The sequence below is a fragment of the Equus asinus genome, chromosome 25 (assembly GCF_041296235.1).
Source record: "Equus asinus isolate D_3611 breed Donkey chromosome 25, EquAss-T2T_v2, whole genome shotgun sequence".
NCBI lineage: Eukaryota > Metazoa > Chordata > Mammalia > Perissodactyla > Equidae > Equus > Equus asinus.
This window is the reverse complement of record NC_091814.1, coordinates 30,225,218-30,241,121: the sequence shown is the minus strand read 5'-3', so window position 1 is coordinate 30,241,121 and position 15,904 is coordinate 30,225,218. Positions and strand designations below refer to the sequence as shown.

Here is a 15,904-nt window from a genome sequence, read left to right as displayed (position 1 = left end):
TGGCTTGTGGCCCCTTCCTCCGTCCTCAAGATCAGCAGCATAGTGTTTTTGCTTTAGTGGTCACATTGCCTTCTGCGGTACTCAGATCTCCCTCTGCCTGCCTCTTAGGAGGATACTTGTGATTGCTTTAGAGCCCCACCTGAATAATCCAGGATCATCTCTCCATCTAAGATCTCTTCTGTAAAAGATCTTCTGCCATAGAAGGTAAAGTTCACAGGTTCCAGGTATCAGGACTCATATTTCTCTGGAGGATATTAGACAGCCAAACAACCACCAGCAGGATGTGGAACTAGAAATGCAGAACCTTGGTCCCCACCTGAGACCTGCTGGATCAGAACCTGCATTTTAACAAGATCACCATGTGATTCACTTGCACACTATGGGATCCATCCCAAGGAATTCTCTAATTATTGACTCCCATGTCAAATACAAATTAAAGGTGTATTTTCTCTAGGAGCCTTTTTAGGTCACAGTGGATGATTATAGGTGACTGATCCTTTTCTCCAACATTATAAATAAGTGCTCATCCAAATGACAGTGGTCTCCAGAATTCTGAGTGAAGCCCCAAGCCCTAAGCACCAGGCTGTCAGAGCTCCTCTTTCTGATAGTTCAGCACGAGGCTTTCCACTGGGACATACAACACTTCAGTTCTTTAAAAGCTGCATAAGCAAGGTAAATTCTGTAAACCTAGGTGGCTTCTGTTAACATCAGTTTTACCACCCCCATACAGGTTTTCTTGGGCTGGCAAGTCAGGAATATGGGTGGGTAACTCTCAATGTTATCTATACTGTGGCAATTTGTTCACCTTCTCGTATGTAAGGGACAATAGCTGAAGGAATAGTTGAAGGAAATAGTGGAATAGTTGAAGGAAAAATAGCTTGTTGACCACAGTCTCCGATGTTACACTTCTCTCATATTTAAGCAATAAGAGACAGAGTTTTGCCGTTTTTAAAATGCTAATTTCACAGAAGGAAAGCAGAAAAGAGCTAGTTACTACTAGATCTAAAATGAAATTAAAAATGGCTCTGGGGGGCCAGCCCGATGGCGCAGCGGTTAAGTTCGCACGTTCCACTTCTCGGCGGCCCGGGGTTTGCCGGTTCGCATGCCGGGTGTGGACATGGCACTGCTTGGCACACCATGCTGTGGTAGGCGCCCCACATATAAAGCAGAGGAAGATGGGCACGGGTTAGCTCAGGGCCGGGCTTCCTCAGCAAAAAGAGGAGGACTGGCAGTAGTTAGCTCAGGGCTAATCTTCCTCAGGAAAAAAAAAAAAAGGCTCTGGGAATCAGAGCAATGACAAACTTCTGAATGACTAAGGAAGGGACTGTGAAGTGCCCGAATAGTCCACAGGAGGGCAGCAGAGCTATGTTTATACAGACCATTTTGGTGGAATATTTTCTGAATCAGACTGGAAATGATGAACCCAATGCAGCTTAGGAAAAAAAATCTGTGATCACTCAATTTCACATTGTTTCTGGAAGACAGCAGACTATATCACATCCTGCTCTTGAGCACAAATATGCAAACTTTTTATATATGCAAAAAAATTCCATGATTACAATGCTGTCAGGCATCGCTAAAGTTTTAGAGTTGCCTATTTTCCTTAAACCTAGAATCTACTTTAACGATGCAAATTCCAATTCCGGCCTATCCCAGGTCTCTTCAACATTCTTTTATTGTTAGTCACCTTAAAAGCTCTCCCTATATATTTTATGCCAATTTAAAAACTATTCTATAGTCTCAAGTTAAGGCCAAATAAAATTTGATAATCTGCTGTATTTTTACTCAACCTTTCATACAGCCTTGATATTAGAAAGATTGCTTCTGTTTTTTAAACGACAGTTAGCCTTGTATGGTTATCCAGGCAACAAGACCTTAATTCAAGTCTTAGACATCTTCCGATTTCTTGAATGGGCTGAAATAGTAAAACTACAATTTTCTTTTGTAAATATAAGCCCTTATATCTGTCTTTATAAGTTTTTATGTAGAAACGGGCTGTGGGGCTAAGCAGAGGTTCTCAGTCTTAGCTGCACATGAGAATCACTTGGGAAACCTTAAAGACACCTTACACCCAGGCCACATCCCACATCAGTTACATGAGAAACCTCTGGGAGGCGGACACAGGCAGTAGTGAAGCTCCTCAGCGGATCCAATTGCAGCCATGCTTCAGAAACTGAGGCCTGGTCTCAGAGGTCTAGCTATTGGATTTAATTCAAGGCTGCAAAGACAGCAGGAATTACTTTTTTTGCATGAACAAAAATTTTATTAGTCTGGAAATCAAATTTTATACTTTATTGTTGGGACTTGGATTTTTAATTATTTAGTCACACCCACGCATTAAAGTGATGTGGAAGGTATGTTTTCTACCACATACAAGCATATAGATACTTAAATGTGGTTAACTCAAGGTCAGGTAATAACAGAGGCTATGAGAGCTGGGCAGAAATCAGGAAGAGCTTCCCACAATGGGCCGTATTTGAGCTGAGCCGTGGAGGATGGCCAGGATCTGGATGGGAGCCTGGGCGCTTCAGGCAACAGTGAACTAGGAACACGGCCGAGAGCACAGGGCCGATGGTCTGGCTTGACTGAGAGCAGGTTATTTGAAGAAGTGGAGCAGAGAGAGAAGGCCTGGGAAGAAAAGCTGGGGTTGGATTATAGAAAGCCGTCAAGTATCAGGCTGGTTAACCTGGACTTCCTGCTGTGGGTAATGTGGCGTCACCGAACACCTCTGAGCAGGAGAGGTACCTGCGGGGCTGGAGCGGAGAAGCCCTGATGTACTGAAGGCTCTGAGATGCGAGGGGCAGGAGGGATGACAGTGGGAGTGGAAAGCTTGGTGATGGGCCCCAATTAAAAGCACACTCTGCTTTCAGATAAAACACACTGGAAATAAATGCACCATCACAAATGAAACTTCTCCAAACCTACATTTTATTTTATGCCAGATTTGAAGATCCAATTTTCAAAAAGTGAACAGTAAAGATCACTATACATGGGACTTTTCACTTCAGATACTTTCTTGCAGTTTTAATAAACTTTTCAGTACAAAAAGCTGCTTTCTCTGTCATTTAAACAAACTTTTCTAGAGAAAACTGGTTTCCCTATATATTTAAGTAATCGATAATTTGACAAACAACATAATTTATATTTGCACAAATATATCAATCTCACATATAAATATACCAAGTTGAAAACAGTAAATTTGAAGCAAAAGTATTATAAAAAGTCTATTTTTGGTTGATCTAATCTTTGGTTGAAAAGCGCCTCAGTTTGGCTTTAAAAAAGTAAATAGTACAGCCATGCCTTGCTTCTAAGCAAGTGCTACATTCTTGAAGAGCATGTGAAAATGGGCACAGTAAACCTCCAGCTTTATATTGAATTCAGAATTCCTGTTTCTTCTGCCCAAACTTATCTTCCTGAAGTGCCTCATCAGAGATGACAAAGGGAAGGAACACGTGCAGTGCGTTATTAACATGACTTTAGGAGTGAAACAATGTTCACTCCAGGCCACTGTTGAGTCCCCAACTCATATCCTTCTCGGCAACGTTTCTTCGGCCCAATTTGTGCTACTAAATATAACAGCGTGAAACCAAACTTTAGAAATGTAATCTGAATCAGCGTGGCGTCCCTCCTCTTCTCTCACTGGCTTGCTTGAGAGACGCTGCCAGTGAGGGCTCAGAAGAGGCGGGATCTACTTCACCTGAGCATAATGTGCTGCCTGAGCTGTTTCCTTTTTCAGTCTCTTCCTACAACAGACAGCAAATACACAATTAAGTTTTCTTTCCTGAAATAAACAGCTTCATTTTTACTCTGACTTTTGGCAGATGAGGTGAGATGCACAGAAAGACCAAGATTCTGATACAACTGAAGGTTATCTGATGAATTTATTCCCAGTGAAACTGCCTACTTTTAGATGACATATTACAGTAAGACATCTCCTTATTCAAGGAGGGACAGAAAACCACCTATAGCCAGAATTTAGAGCGGATTCTAATTCTCTTAAAGATGGAATTCTCTTTAAGAAAACTACAAGACCGCAGCGCTCACTCTGTACCACGAACCTGGTATCCTTGTTATGGGTGTTAGAGCTCCCTAACTTTTTACAGAAGTAGCAACTGATTCTAAATCCTTATTGATTCCCTAGACTGGTTTATTGACATGAAAAAAAGTGAAGGACAAATGCCATCCATAAACTTTATAGTTTCTTTAAATTACCAAGAGGTTAAAATAAGTTTTTAAAATGTGGAATTTTACTCTATGAACTTTAAGAGTATTTTCTGAAACTACTCTTAGGGAGGTCAAACTTGTTCAAAATCCCAATTTTCAGTGTTATTTTTAATGTTTAAGGTCTGAAGTAGTATACACATATTTGTAAAGACTTTTTACAATAAACTATATATAAAATCCATTTTAGCCTTGTTGAAGAGTTGGCATTTATCTTTCAACAAAAAAGATTTCAAAATCACTTTCCTTATGACTGACATGTAATTTCATTTTGAACTATATTTTCCTAACTTTGGAGATTTTATTTAAAAAAATCATTTCCTGGGGCTGGCCCCGTGGCTGAGTGGTTAAGTTCGCGCGCTCTGCTGCAGGCGGCCCAGTGTTTCGTTGGTTCGAATCCTGGGCGCGGACATGGCACTGCTCATCAAACCACGCTGAGGCAGCGTCCCACATGCCACAACTAGAAGGACCCACAACGAAGAATATACAACTATGTACTGGGGGGGCTTTGGGGAGAAAAAGGAAAAAAATAAAATCTTTAAAAAAAAAATCATTTCCTCATCTTCATACTACCAGGGATATTGTTTTGACTTGCTCTATAAATGCAAATGTTGTTTAAGGAAAAACAGGCAAGATGTTCATACCCAAATTCATACATGTTTCAAAGAAGCATCAAAGGATGGTGACTACATTCAAGTCATGTTAAAATGTTGTCATTATTTCTTAACAATTGCATTCGTGAGAGTGAGAGAAACTAGAGAATAACTTTTGTAAATCTTTTCTTCCTGTTTTATTGGTATAACTTTTGTAAATCTTTTCTTCCAGTTTTATTGATATAATTGACATATTCTATGAGTTTAAGCTGTACAGCATAAAGAGTTGGTATAGTTTACAAAATGGCTAATACAGTAAATTTAGTTAACATCCATTACCTCACATAGTTACAAAAATTTTTTTTCTTCCTTGTGATCACAACTTCTAAGATCTACTCTTTTAGCAACTTGCCAATATACAACACAGTCTTACTAATTATAGTCACCCTACTGTACATTACATCCCAGTGCTTGTTTATAACTGGAAGTTTGTACCTTTTGATCATCTTCACCCAATTCATAGTCCCCCCCTACCCTTCCACTGCCTCTGGCAGCCACAAATCTAATTTCTTTTCCTATGAGTTTGGTTTTTAAAGATTCCACATATAAGTGAGGTCATACAGTATTTGTCTCTATATGACTTGTTTCACTTAACATCATGCCCTCAGGATCCATCCATCTTGTCACAAATAGCAGGACTTCCTTCCTTTTTTATGGCTGAATATTTCACTGTGTATATACACACTGTAGACACACACACACACACACACAGAGACACACACATACCACATTGTCTTTATCCATTCATCCGTCAATGGACACTCGGGTTCTTTCTATGTCTGGTTACTGTAAATGCTGCTGCAATAAACAGAGAGGTGAAGGTACCTCTTCCACACAGTGATTTAGTTTCTTTTGGATAATACCCAGAAGTGGAATTGCTGGATCATATGGTAGTTCTGTTTTTAAGTTTTTGAGGAACCTTCATACTGTTTTCCATAGTGGCTATAGGAATTCAGTGTAGACCTTAACGTTTTAACAGAATCAAAATGTAAACTGAGGCACTGGTTTGTGGAAACCATTTAGTTCTCCTCTGGTCGCGTGGTTGACTTACTCTGGTAAGTGCTGTATGTAGCGCTAACCTCTGCTTTCCTACAAAGCAAGATAAACAGACACCATCACACACAAACACAATAGGTACAGAAATTCAGTTCCAGAAGTCCACTTAGAAAACAGAATTTTAAAAACCTGTATTTATAGTATCAAGAATTTCTGAACTAGGAAATTAATTCTTTTAAAGTAATTTTAAATATTCAACTTATCTCACTCTAGAAACATTTCTTCTGGCCATGTATTATTATATTTTTGACCCTCTCCAAAACAAGAAACAGAGCAGTCACATATGAAGTACATAGTAAATATTTCCTCGTTTTAATTTAGGGCCATTGGGAAAGACTGTTTTCCTAATGTCACAATTTTAAGTTCCACTCTAAGATGAAACTTTTAAAAAGGTAATGATTCCCACAGTGTTCAAGTTCAATGACGCCTCATTTACCCCTGACTGTCAAGGAAATCCTGTGTTCCAGTAAGAGATTTTCCTAAATAACTGAAGTTTCCATCACACTTTTATTGTAACAATATATCTTTCTAAAATCTATTATTCTGGTCCAGTGCTGCCCAGAGAAATATAATGCAAATCACATAGGTAATTTTAAATTTTCTAGAAGCCACATTTAAAAAAGTATTTAAAAAAACAGGAAAAATTAATTTTAACATATGTCACCTAGGCCAGGATGGCCAAAATATTAACATTTTGCCGTTCATTTTACATTTTTTCATACTGTCTTTGAAATCTGGAGTGTATTTTGCACCTCCAGCACACCTTCCTCGGAACCGGCCACTTTTGAAGTTCTCAGTAGCCCCACGTGGCTATTGACTATTGCACTGGAAAATGCGGTTCTGGTCCCTGCCTTAGTAAATTGACTCTAATAGACTAAAACTAAATTTGGACCAGTCAGTTATGCTTGCCACAGCAGACACTTCAGGGATGCCTACCAATGTAAGAGCCAACCAGGTTACTTTCGGGTACTTTGTTTCTCTTTGGGGGGAGCCATCATTATGAACCACCACTGTCACAGCACTATTCTTGCAATATGGTGATTTTTAAGGAATACTGTGGTGAGTGACGTAATAATTAGGCATATCAGTATTTCTCCAAGACCATATTTTTCTAGTTTTCAAAGTCAATATATTTTTTTTCTGTAGTAGTGGAATCCTTTTCTTTAAAACAGAAACCCAACATATGAGAAAGATAATTAAGCATTAATATAAACTTAAAGAAATATTTGATGAAACGAAGCTACTTGAAGATGGTAAAAATCTGAAACTGAATTACTAATTACAGTTATTTTATATTAACTTCAGCGTTCATTTAACTAACTTCAAATCTTTACAGACACCTTGAAGCTCACGACAGTGTGAAAACGACTTTCCTGTTTGGCTTTAGCCTGAAAGAAATGCAAAGAGCACAGGCAGACGCACAGGGCTGGGTGAGCCCAGACTGCCACTCTAGTTGGTATGTTCTGTCTTTCCCTTTGCTCCTGCGATCAAAGACACCACTTGGCTTTTACCAAGAAACTGCCCTTCCTGTTGGCCTTTGTAGAATCTGCTGTGAAACTCTTGATTGTAACCTGGGTAGCGCCTCACATTGTAAGTGGTGGGATACACATCTCGCTCTCTTCCCAGCTATGTAGACGTGCATTTTGGCACAAGTAGAGGAAGATTTCCAATTCATTTCATTCGAAGACAGAAGGCGGATGGGGTCAAAGGGTTTAGGGCAGTGCAATTCATAATTTTCAAAATCTGAGGATTTTTTTGTTGGTTTCTCTTTCATATGGTAAAAATATTCAGGTCAAGAGAAACAGATAAATGCCTTTACTGAGTTATTTACAAGTTGACATTGAATACATTTACAAAGTTAAGTAAAATGTATTTTGGGTTCTGTAAAAGGAAATTTTTTCTCTCTCTACTTAAAATGAACAGATTCTGTGATTATTTCCCATTGGGCTAAAAAATTTCCTCACTTTTGGATTCACAGCTGCTGGAAGGTAGAGGAAGCTAGACAGTCCAATAAAGAGACAAGGGGACATTAATCTACTGGAGGCCTCACAAAAACTGTCAGGACGCTTCATGTTACATTTGGAACAGAAATGGTAGAAGAAAACAGTAATTGAGCAAAGGCACTGGGACTCTAGGTGTCCTCTGATGTTTCCTCCTAACATATTTTAGCTCAGGTGCTTGCTGTCTAAATATTCACTAAATATTTTTCAAAAGAAAGGACATCTCTGAAAAGAAACAGAACAGGAAGCAGATACCTTTCAACAATAAAAGCAAATCTCTCTCATCTCTTCTCAGAGAGAAATAAATTTTCCTTCTCTGTGGCTCTCACCAATCAGATTTGTGCTGAACAGAGGAAGGGAAAGGGGCTGAATACAATAGTGACATCAAACCCAAAGGCAGCAAGAGTGGCCTAATAACTGGGGTCAAATCAATGACAGAGGAGAATGGAGGTAAACCCGATCATGAGGTTCATAGATTAAGAGTTCTCTGATTCTCACTTAGGAACTTGAAACAGGAAGTTTGCACAAGAAGCTACGTTAACTTGGGAGTCTTACAGATCATCCAGGAGATGAACAGATTCTCAATTTCTGTGCAATCTGTTTACCTCTGAAACCATTTAGCCTGAAGAGAATAATGTAAACTCTTTCTCACAGAAAACAGACTCTGTGAGGAGAAGGGGTCCTTATTTTGAGGGAATACACGGAGCATATATTAATCCACGTCATATTGTCTTGGACATCATTTTTATGACAAGTCATGTATTCTCAGCTGCATCTGGACTTCTGCAGTGAGTGCAGTTTCTTCCCAGGCACATTTGTTTTCATCCTGAGAAGATCCCTGTAAAACTTAGTATATGACCTCCCATTTCTCTGGGACGGATCCAAATTTGATAAACGTGCAATCCAAAGTAATTACAAAATATTTCTTATTTATTAATTTTCTTTCATATTTTTTGAAGAGTTTGTTGAATGCTCAAGAATCTGAGAGTCAAGTAGAAAAATGTTCAAGTTAATCTGATCCTTCCATTTTTTGCTCATATCATTACACTTGCCACTACCAGAACTGGCCACTAAATATATTAAATCCAGAAAACTTTTGTAACATTCATTTAAGAAGACAGCATAAAAATGACAAAGTTATTGAATTAGTCATTATTAATATAACATTAAAAATAAGTTTGTTATAAAAAATAATAAATAATGTTAACGGAAAAAATAAGACCTATTTAAGTCACAGGTATTAAAATACATAAATTATGCAAATAATTCTAAAGAATTTAGCGAACTCTCACTTATCCAGGGATGATTTAACTGGAGTAAAGAAAATCATGCATTTATGGGGAAAAAAATAACTACGAACAAGGGAAAACATTAATGTAAACTAAAGGCATCTGTTTTCGGAATCACGTGGTCATGACATGCAGAACAGGACTCAAGAAACAGCAAAGGACGGGGAAGCGCTGTGGAGTCTAAGCCTGGAAAGTGTGGGAGAAACATAAGAAAGGACACTGGAAGAAGGGAAAGGAAGGAGCATGTAGATGGGCACGTTTCAGACCAATTGGGATCCTATTCCATTCTTAGCTGAAGAATAAGAAACAGAAAACTATGGCAGACTACTTTAATCTTGTGGCCATTTTTCATCAAGTAATTGAAATATGTTGAATGATCTTAAAAATGAATACTTATACTATTTTGGTACTGTGGTATGAAGGCTGTATCAGGGTAAGTGTGTTCCCAAATCATCATAAGTACAGTTCACATCAGCTCCATTTTGTATCAAATGTTAACAAGAATTTGGGATTATCTGTGCCTGGGACCCTGCTTCCAGAGGTACCCCAGAAATAGAGAAGGAATTGCACATATTCTGTTCTCTTGTAAAGGAGTTTCTCAGGCAACAGCAACCAATTTAGGGAGAAGATTATAGACATTAAATACTGCAAAGAATATAGTAAAAATCTGGACTTTTTTTTAAAGAAAAGCAAAATAAAGCTAAGTATTACCCCATAATCTTTTTAAAAAACAGACACATAGATGAAGAGTCTTTAAAAAATCCAATGACCTCAAACAGGAGAAAAATTTGCCAATAAACATGATAGTGTTTCTTCAAATTTCAAGAATGTGGGCACATCAGTAACAGTTGACACCCAGGACACTTCAAGTGTCGTCCAGGCCCAGCAGCAGCAGCACTCGGAGCACATTAGAAACGGAACCTCGGCTCACGGACGCTGCTGAGCCTTTAATCTGGGCTACAGAGCTCAGATCATTGCTCAGCTTTCAAGGATCCTTTAACTGGGAGCCAGAGAGTCTGATTAATACTTATTAAGGAAACTTTAAGGATTTTAACCCAGTGATGTTTTAAACAAAGAAGGAAAGTGAGGAGCAGAAAGCTATTTTGTTTTACTTTCTTGAGAAGTCATTTCTATGCAAACATTTGGACTTGTAAAAATATTTCACTGATAGTATTTCCTAGTCAGACTGCTGTGCATATGTAATTTTAAAAATATACTACTGATATAGAAATCAAATGTACATATCACAAATATAAGATTTAAATGAAGGCATCATGGGTATTTTAAAAAAACAATCAGGTAATATAAAAGGTTTGAGCTCTTTATGAGTGAGGAATGTACTTTTATTACATAGTCTAAACCCAATGATTAACATCAATGAAAATATACCATAAAACCATGAGTACCAAAGTCTCAACAATCTTAATTTGATTTCAAAGCTATTTCTAAAAGGACAGGAAAAAAATTTCACTAAAAATCTGAAATTCCGAAGCACCTAATCTTGGTCTGTGCTCCAGGATTTATTCTAAGTCTTTGATTAAATTGTAAATTATCTCATTAAAATTTAAGTTTGCTGTTTAAAAACCCTATTCTCCTTACAAGAATTGTATTTGTACATTTTTCTATTCTAAGCCCCTCCCCCCTTTTCAATTTTATAGATAAAAAGACAAAGTTAATGTGCCTTGTAAATCTTACCCCTCTCAGCAACTTTAACTTTAATAAACCCCTTCAGTTTTACTGCAACCTAGTAAATTAAGAGAACATGAGAGGGAAATCAAACAGTGTTGCTTTAATTCCCGTTTCACATGGATAAATAACAACTCTATGTGGAAAGAAATGAAATTGTGTATTTGAACAAGACAACTACAGAGCTCCTTACAACAACCTACGTTACACAGTCAAATGGAACTTTCCTCATGAAAATTCCCATGAATTCAACTCTCCAAGTCTCCACAGTGAGTTATTTTAGATTTAAGCTCGGCCACTACTCCAGTGTAGGAAATAGGCGATACCTAGGGTAGGGAAGGCCCCATAATGGTCCACGTTTTCGCGGTAAAGCTTAACCTCAAATCCCACAGAAATTTTTCTTACACACATAATAGCGGAAGCAACTCTGCACAGGTCACTCTTGTTATAATTATATTAAAAGCAGCTGAAAATATTTTTAGTCAGCAAAAGCAATTCACCCGGCACACTCACGCAGGCACATTTTTAAAAAGATGGCATGCAATACAGAGTACAAACAAAAGTTGCACAAAAGCATGTCAAGAATGAGACGAACCAGTAAGTTAGAAGCAGCATGCTTTAATTTACCGTTTCTTCCTGGTGTGTAGAAATTCGAACAGGCCGGCAGCAACTATTCCAGCACCAACAACTACAGGAAACAAGTGACATGTGAGTAAAAACTAATCACCAAGATTCAAAATCTAGCAGAAGAAAGAAATGTTGGTTACATTTCAGTGGTCAGAAAAGCTTATTGTATTCAAGCACATGAACGTTTCTGTTCCATCTGGACTCTGCACGATCTCAGCCCCGTCCCCTGGAATGACTTAGACCGTCCAGAGTAGGTCGGAGAAGAGCCCCTGCTTAACTGAGAAGGTGACCCAGAGCATATTTGGGAAGCAAACTCGTATGACCGATTATCTTGACAAAACGTGTTATTTAGGGTTTGTTACTAAGTGGACATCTAGAATATGAAAGAATATACAGTGACCAACACAAGGTAGTATATCACATAAAAGCTCACGTTTCTAGACTGGTTCACTTAATTTCAAGCTATAAAAATTATACAAAGTGAAAAACCGTTAAGAAAATAAAGCACTTCTTCACAGTAATATTTTAAGTATTACGAAAGACTGGGACACTTACGTGTAACAATAACAATCAAGGCAATAATTCCTCCACCTGAGAAAAAATGAAGACAGTTTGAAGATAAGTGAGCACATTTGGGCCTCCAAATAGCAGGTGCATTTTCATTCTGGCCACATCATCTAAAAACTACAGCAAAGGAAAAGTCTATCCATCTAGTTTTAGGGTGACTGCTGGAGCATCCAGGTCATTTTGATCACACAACCCTTCTAATCACATTCCAGGTTCAGGTCCAACTTGTGAGACTCATCACAGGACCCTCACTTTTCGTTGTTTTGTGCCGTAGCCACCACACCAGGTTATTTAGTAAAGGTTACCAGAACAATCAGAATTCACTAGGTTAGAGGAAAATTGTTTTAAAACTAGTTGGTCTAGTTCAGTATTCATGCTATCATTTCTTACGATTTTGTTAGAAAGTTAATTTATATTTTTTCCCCAAAAGTGAGTCTGTGGAATAAGTCATATATAAAGTTCCATTAATAGATCACACAGATGCTATTGGCAGAGTCTTCACAAATAATACTTTATCTTATCATCGACCCCTCCTATTCTCCACCCTGACAAAAAGGTTAAGACATAGTGCAAATTAGCCAGGAAATTCTGAGAATGTAAATGAAACATCAGGCACAAGGATAAAAACTGTGCATAGAAACAGACATGCACTTAAGTGACCATGTCCTAACTATGCAGAGAGCAATAAATACTACCACAAAACCTTACTTCACAGCAATGTTTGTCAGTAGTACCACTGCTTCTAAACTGCCATTACTTCTATTAAATTTCCATAAGTCAAAGAATAAAATGTCCTGTTTAACTCTGCGCTTTCCATTTCAGAAAAAATGGTCAAGTGTTTCACATCTTAAGATGGCACTGGAGTTACTGGCACAATGACAGTTTGACCACAGTGTTCAGAGGGCAAATATAAGACGCCTACGGTGCATTTTATAAAAAGATTAACCTTACTAAACTTGTCTAATGTTAATAACTGTAATAAATATTTTTCTTCACGTACTTATCAAGACATCTTTGTATTTCATTTAACTCACAACTATATTTCATTATTTTCTTTAAAACAAATTGTGTGAACTATGTGAGCCTACAGGATGTGTGCTACACCAGCCTGTTACAGAAAAAAATCTCACCCAACTTATAGTGTTTTAAGGCTTGTGTATATAAGGTATGACTACGAAGAAAATCTATCTAAAATTTGCCATCACAAAATAAGACTATCACATGGAAAGCAAGTTACGTTTTATATATTTTAACCAACATATAACCATAGCATTTAAGAAAGTTATCTTGCCTTACTAGGAATGCTAATTTTAGGCACCTCTTAAGAAATGTATGATCTACGTGTGTCTACACATATGACCGCTTCCATTTGTCATGGTTCCGGCAGTATTAAAATAATTACAAATGTCTGTTATTACCAATTTGTGATACATTGTTTCTTCTCTAACTATAGAAAATCAAAATATGGTATTTCCATGTAGAACTGTAAGGTCTCATAAGGCAGGAGTATTAGTAACCAAAATAATACCTAAAGGTGCCACGTCTTCAGGTGGTTGTGATTCATCAGTGGTACCAGGATGTCCTAGAAAAAAATGAAAATAAGTTAAATAAAAAGAAAAAAAAATATGAAGGTTAAAGACCACTAAATTTATAGGTTTGATTTTTTTGACTTTGTACAAAAACCCTGATAATCTCATTTTCCCTATATAAATTATATTAATGCTTCTCATTAAAAGTAGTACGACAGAGCATTTCACAAGTTGTTTTGTAATAACTTCTCTTTCACTAGGTCATTTTTATTACATTTAAAAATATTTTTCGAGGACAGTATCAAGATGGCAGTGTAGGAGGACTCTGAACTCACCTCCTCCCATGGACACAACAAATTTACGACTAGTCTTGGAACAATTACCCCTGAGAGAGAACTGAAAACTGGATAAAAAGAACCCCCACAACAAGCGACAGTGCTGACTGAAGTGGAAGAGGCAGAAATTCCCTTCTGGAGAGGAAAAAGCCACCCTCGCAAGCTGCGGCACTTCGTGGCCGGCCAGGAGGAATCTTAGGGTCCGCAGCCTTCCCTGGAGGAGTGTGGGATCTGAGCAGGACAGTGTTATCACTATAAGCAGCTTCTGGCCTCAGCACAACCAAGACAAGTGTCATAGTATCTGGCTTTGTTGGCTACTAACTACAACAGGGAATATCCCCAGAAAAGGTACTGGACATAAGGGGGAAAGAAAGCCTGCTCTTAAAGGGCCCATGCACAAATTCACCCATTTTAGAAAGCAACCTAAACTCACCCGAAAGGTACACAGTCCTCTGGTGAAAAGAGACTCACCTGATAGGCTCTGGGTGCATCTCAGTGAGAGGTGAGACCTCTCCAGGGACTGAGACACTGGCAGCAACCATTACTGTGACCTAGTACAGGTGTGCTGACACAGACTCTGGCAGATGCCAGTGGAGTTCTTCCTCTGGCCTGTTAGCCCAAGGGTCTGCCCCACACACTAGAGAACCATCTTAATCCAGCTCAGCCAGGGCAGGCAGCTCACCCTAGGGACTGGCCCAACCCAACAGCAAGCCCTCAGGCAACTTGTGGGCCCACAAAGGTGGGGTGCCTGGAACCTCTGCAGCTGGGAGAGTGGATCTGCATGTGTGGGGCAGGGCATGTGTGAGGAGTCGGGCTGCACTGGTGGAGCATATGAGGCTTCTGCAGTGGGGTGACTGGGTTCACTTCAGTGGGTCAGGGTATGTGTACAGGGCAGCACTGTGTTGATGGGGTGGGTGGCTCTGCGGGCAGTGGGGCCTGTCACCTGCAGCAGACTTGTGCTTCTCAAACAGCCATATATGGGATCTTCCTCACCTTCCAAAGACTGAAACAAATAGGTGTTCCCATGCCTGTGGCCAGCCCCACTCAGCTGCAATCCTGAGAGAGTTGACAATAGCCTTGCAGGACAGGAGCCTACAGAAATTGTAAGCCCTGAGCCAAACAACCAGCCATGCTGGGGGACTACTCACTTAACAAAAAAATTCCAACAGGAATGTGCTATTAGACCTTGCAGCCAACTGTGCTGGGGCTCTCCTTGCCCAATAAAGTGACTGAAAGGACTGCAGCAACCACTCGCAGCTGACCACTACAACCAGCTGGCTAGGGGGACACCAAGTGCTCTCTGGGCATCTGCAGCAAGAGCAACCCTGCCACAACAGAAGGAGACACACAGCCCACACAGGGGTCACTCCTGGAACATTTGGAACTGGTGATGAGAGGCAAGCATGCTGCTGGGGCTCATAAGGCATCTCTTACATAAACCCAGCTCTCCAAGATTGGGAGAGTAGCTGACCTACCTAATACAGAGCTATAAGCACAGAGCAACAGGCAAAATGAGTAGACAAAGGAATACGTTCCAAGTAAGGGAACAGGACAAAACCCCAGAAAAAGAACTAAAGAGAGATAAACAATCTACCTGACAAAAAGTACAAACTAATAGTCATAAGGATGCTCACTGATCTTGGGAGAAGAATGGATGAACTCAGTGAGAACTTGAACAAAGATCTGGAAAATATAAAAAAGAGGAATAGAATACTGGAAATGAACAATTTACTAGAGTGACTCAATAGCAGAGTAGATGATACACAAGAACAGATCAGCAAGCTCAAGGAAAGACTAGAGGAAATCACCCAAGCTGAAGAGGTAAAAGAAAAAAGAATTAAAAAGAATGAGGACAGTCTAAGGGACCTCTGGGACAGCATTAAGTGCACTAACATCTGTATTATAGGTGTCCCAGAAGGAGAAGAGAAAGACAAAGGGGCA

General features: G+C 39.1%; 1 protein-coding gene across 1 annotated transcript in view; it reads right to left on the bottom strand.

The window, feature by feature from the left end:
* Positions 1-2,911: 2,911 nt before the first annotated feature.
* The window catches only part of LOC106840878 (membrane cofactor protein-like), a 46,841-nt gene continuing 33,848 nt past the window's right edge, over positions 2,912-15,904 (bottom strand). The window contains exons 11-15 of the mRNA XM_044758452.2: positions 13,628-13,681; positions 12,088-12,123; positions 11,533-11,593; positions 5,926-5,963; positions 2,912-3,743 (exon numbers count right to left, since the gene is read on the bottom strand). Coding sequence (XP_044614387.2) covers positions 3,733-3,743; positions 5,926-5,963; positions 11,533-11,593; positions 12,088-12,123; positions 13,628-13,681 — 200 coding nt within the window. The 3' untranslated portion in view covers positions 2,912-3,732. The remainder of the gene's footprint in view (positions 3,744-5,925; positions 5,964-11,532; positions 11,594-12,087; positions 12,124-13,627; positions 13,682-15,904) is intronic.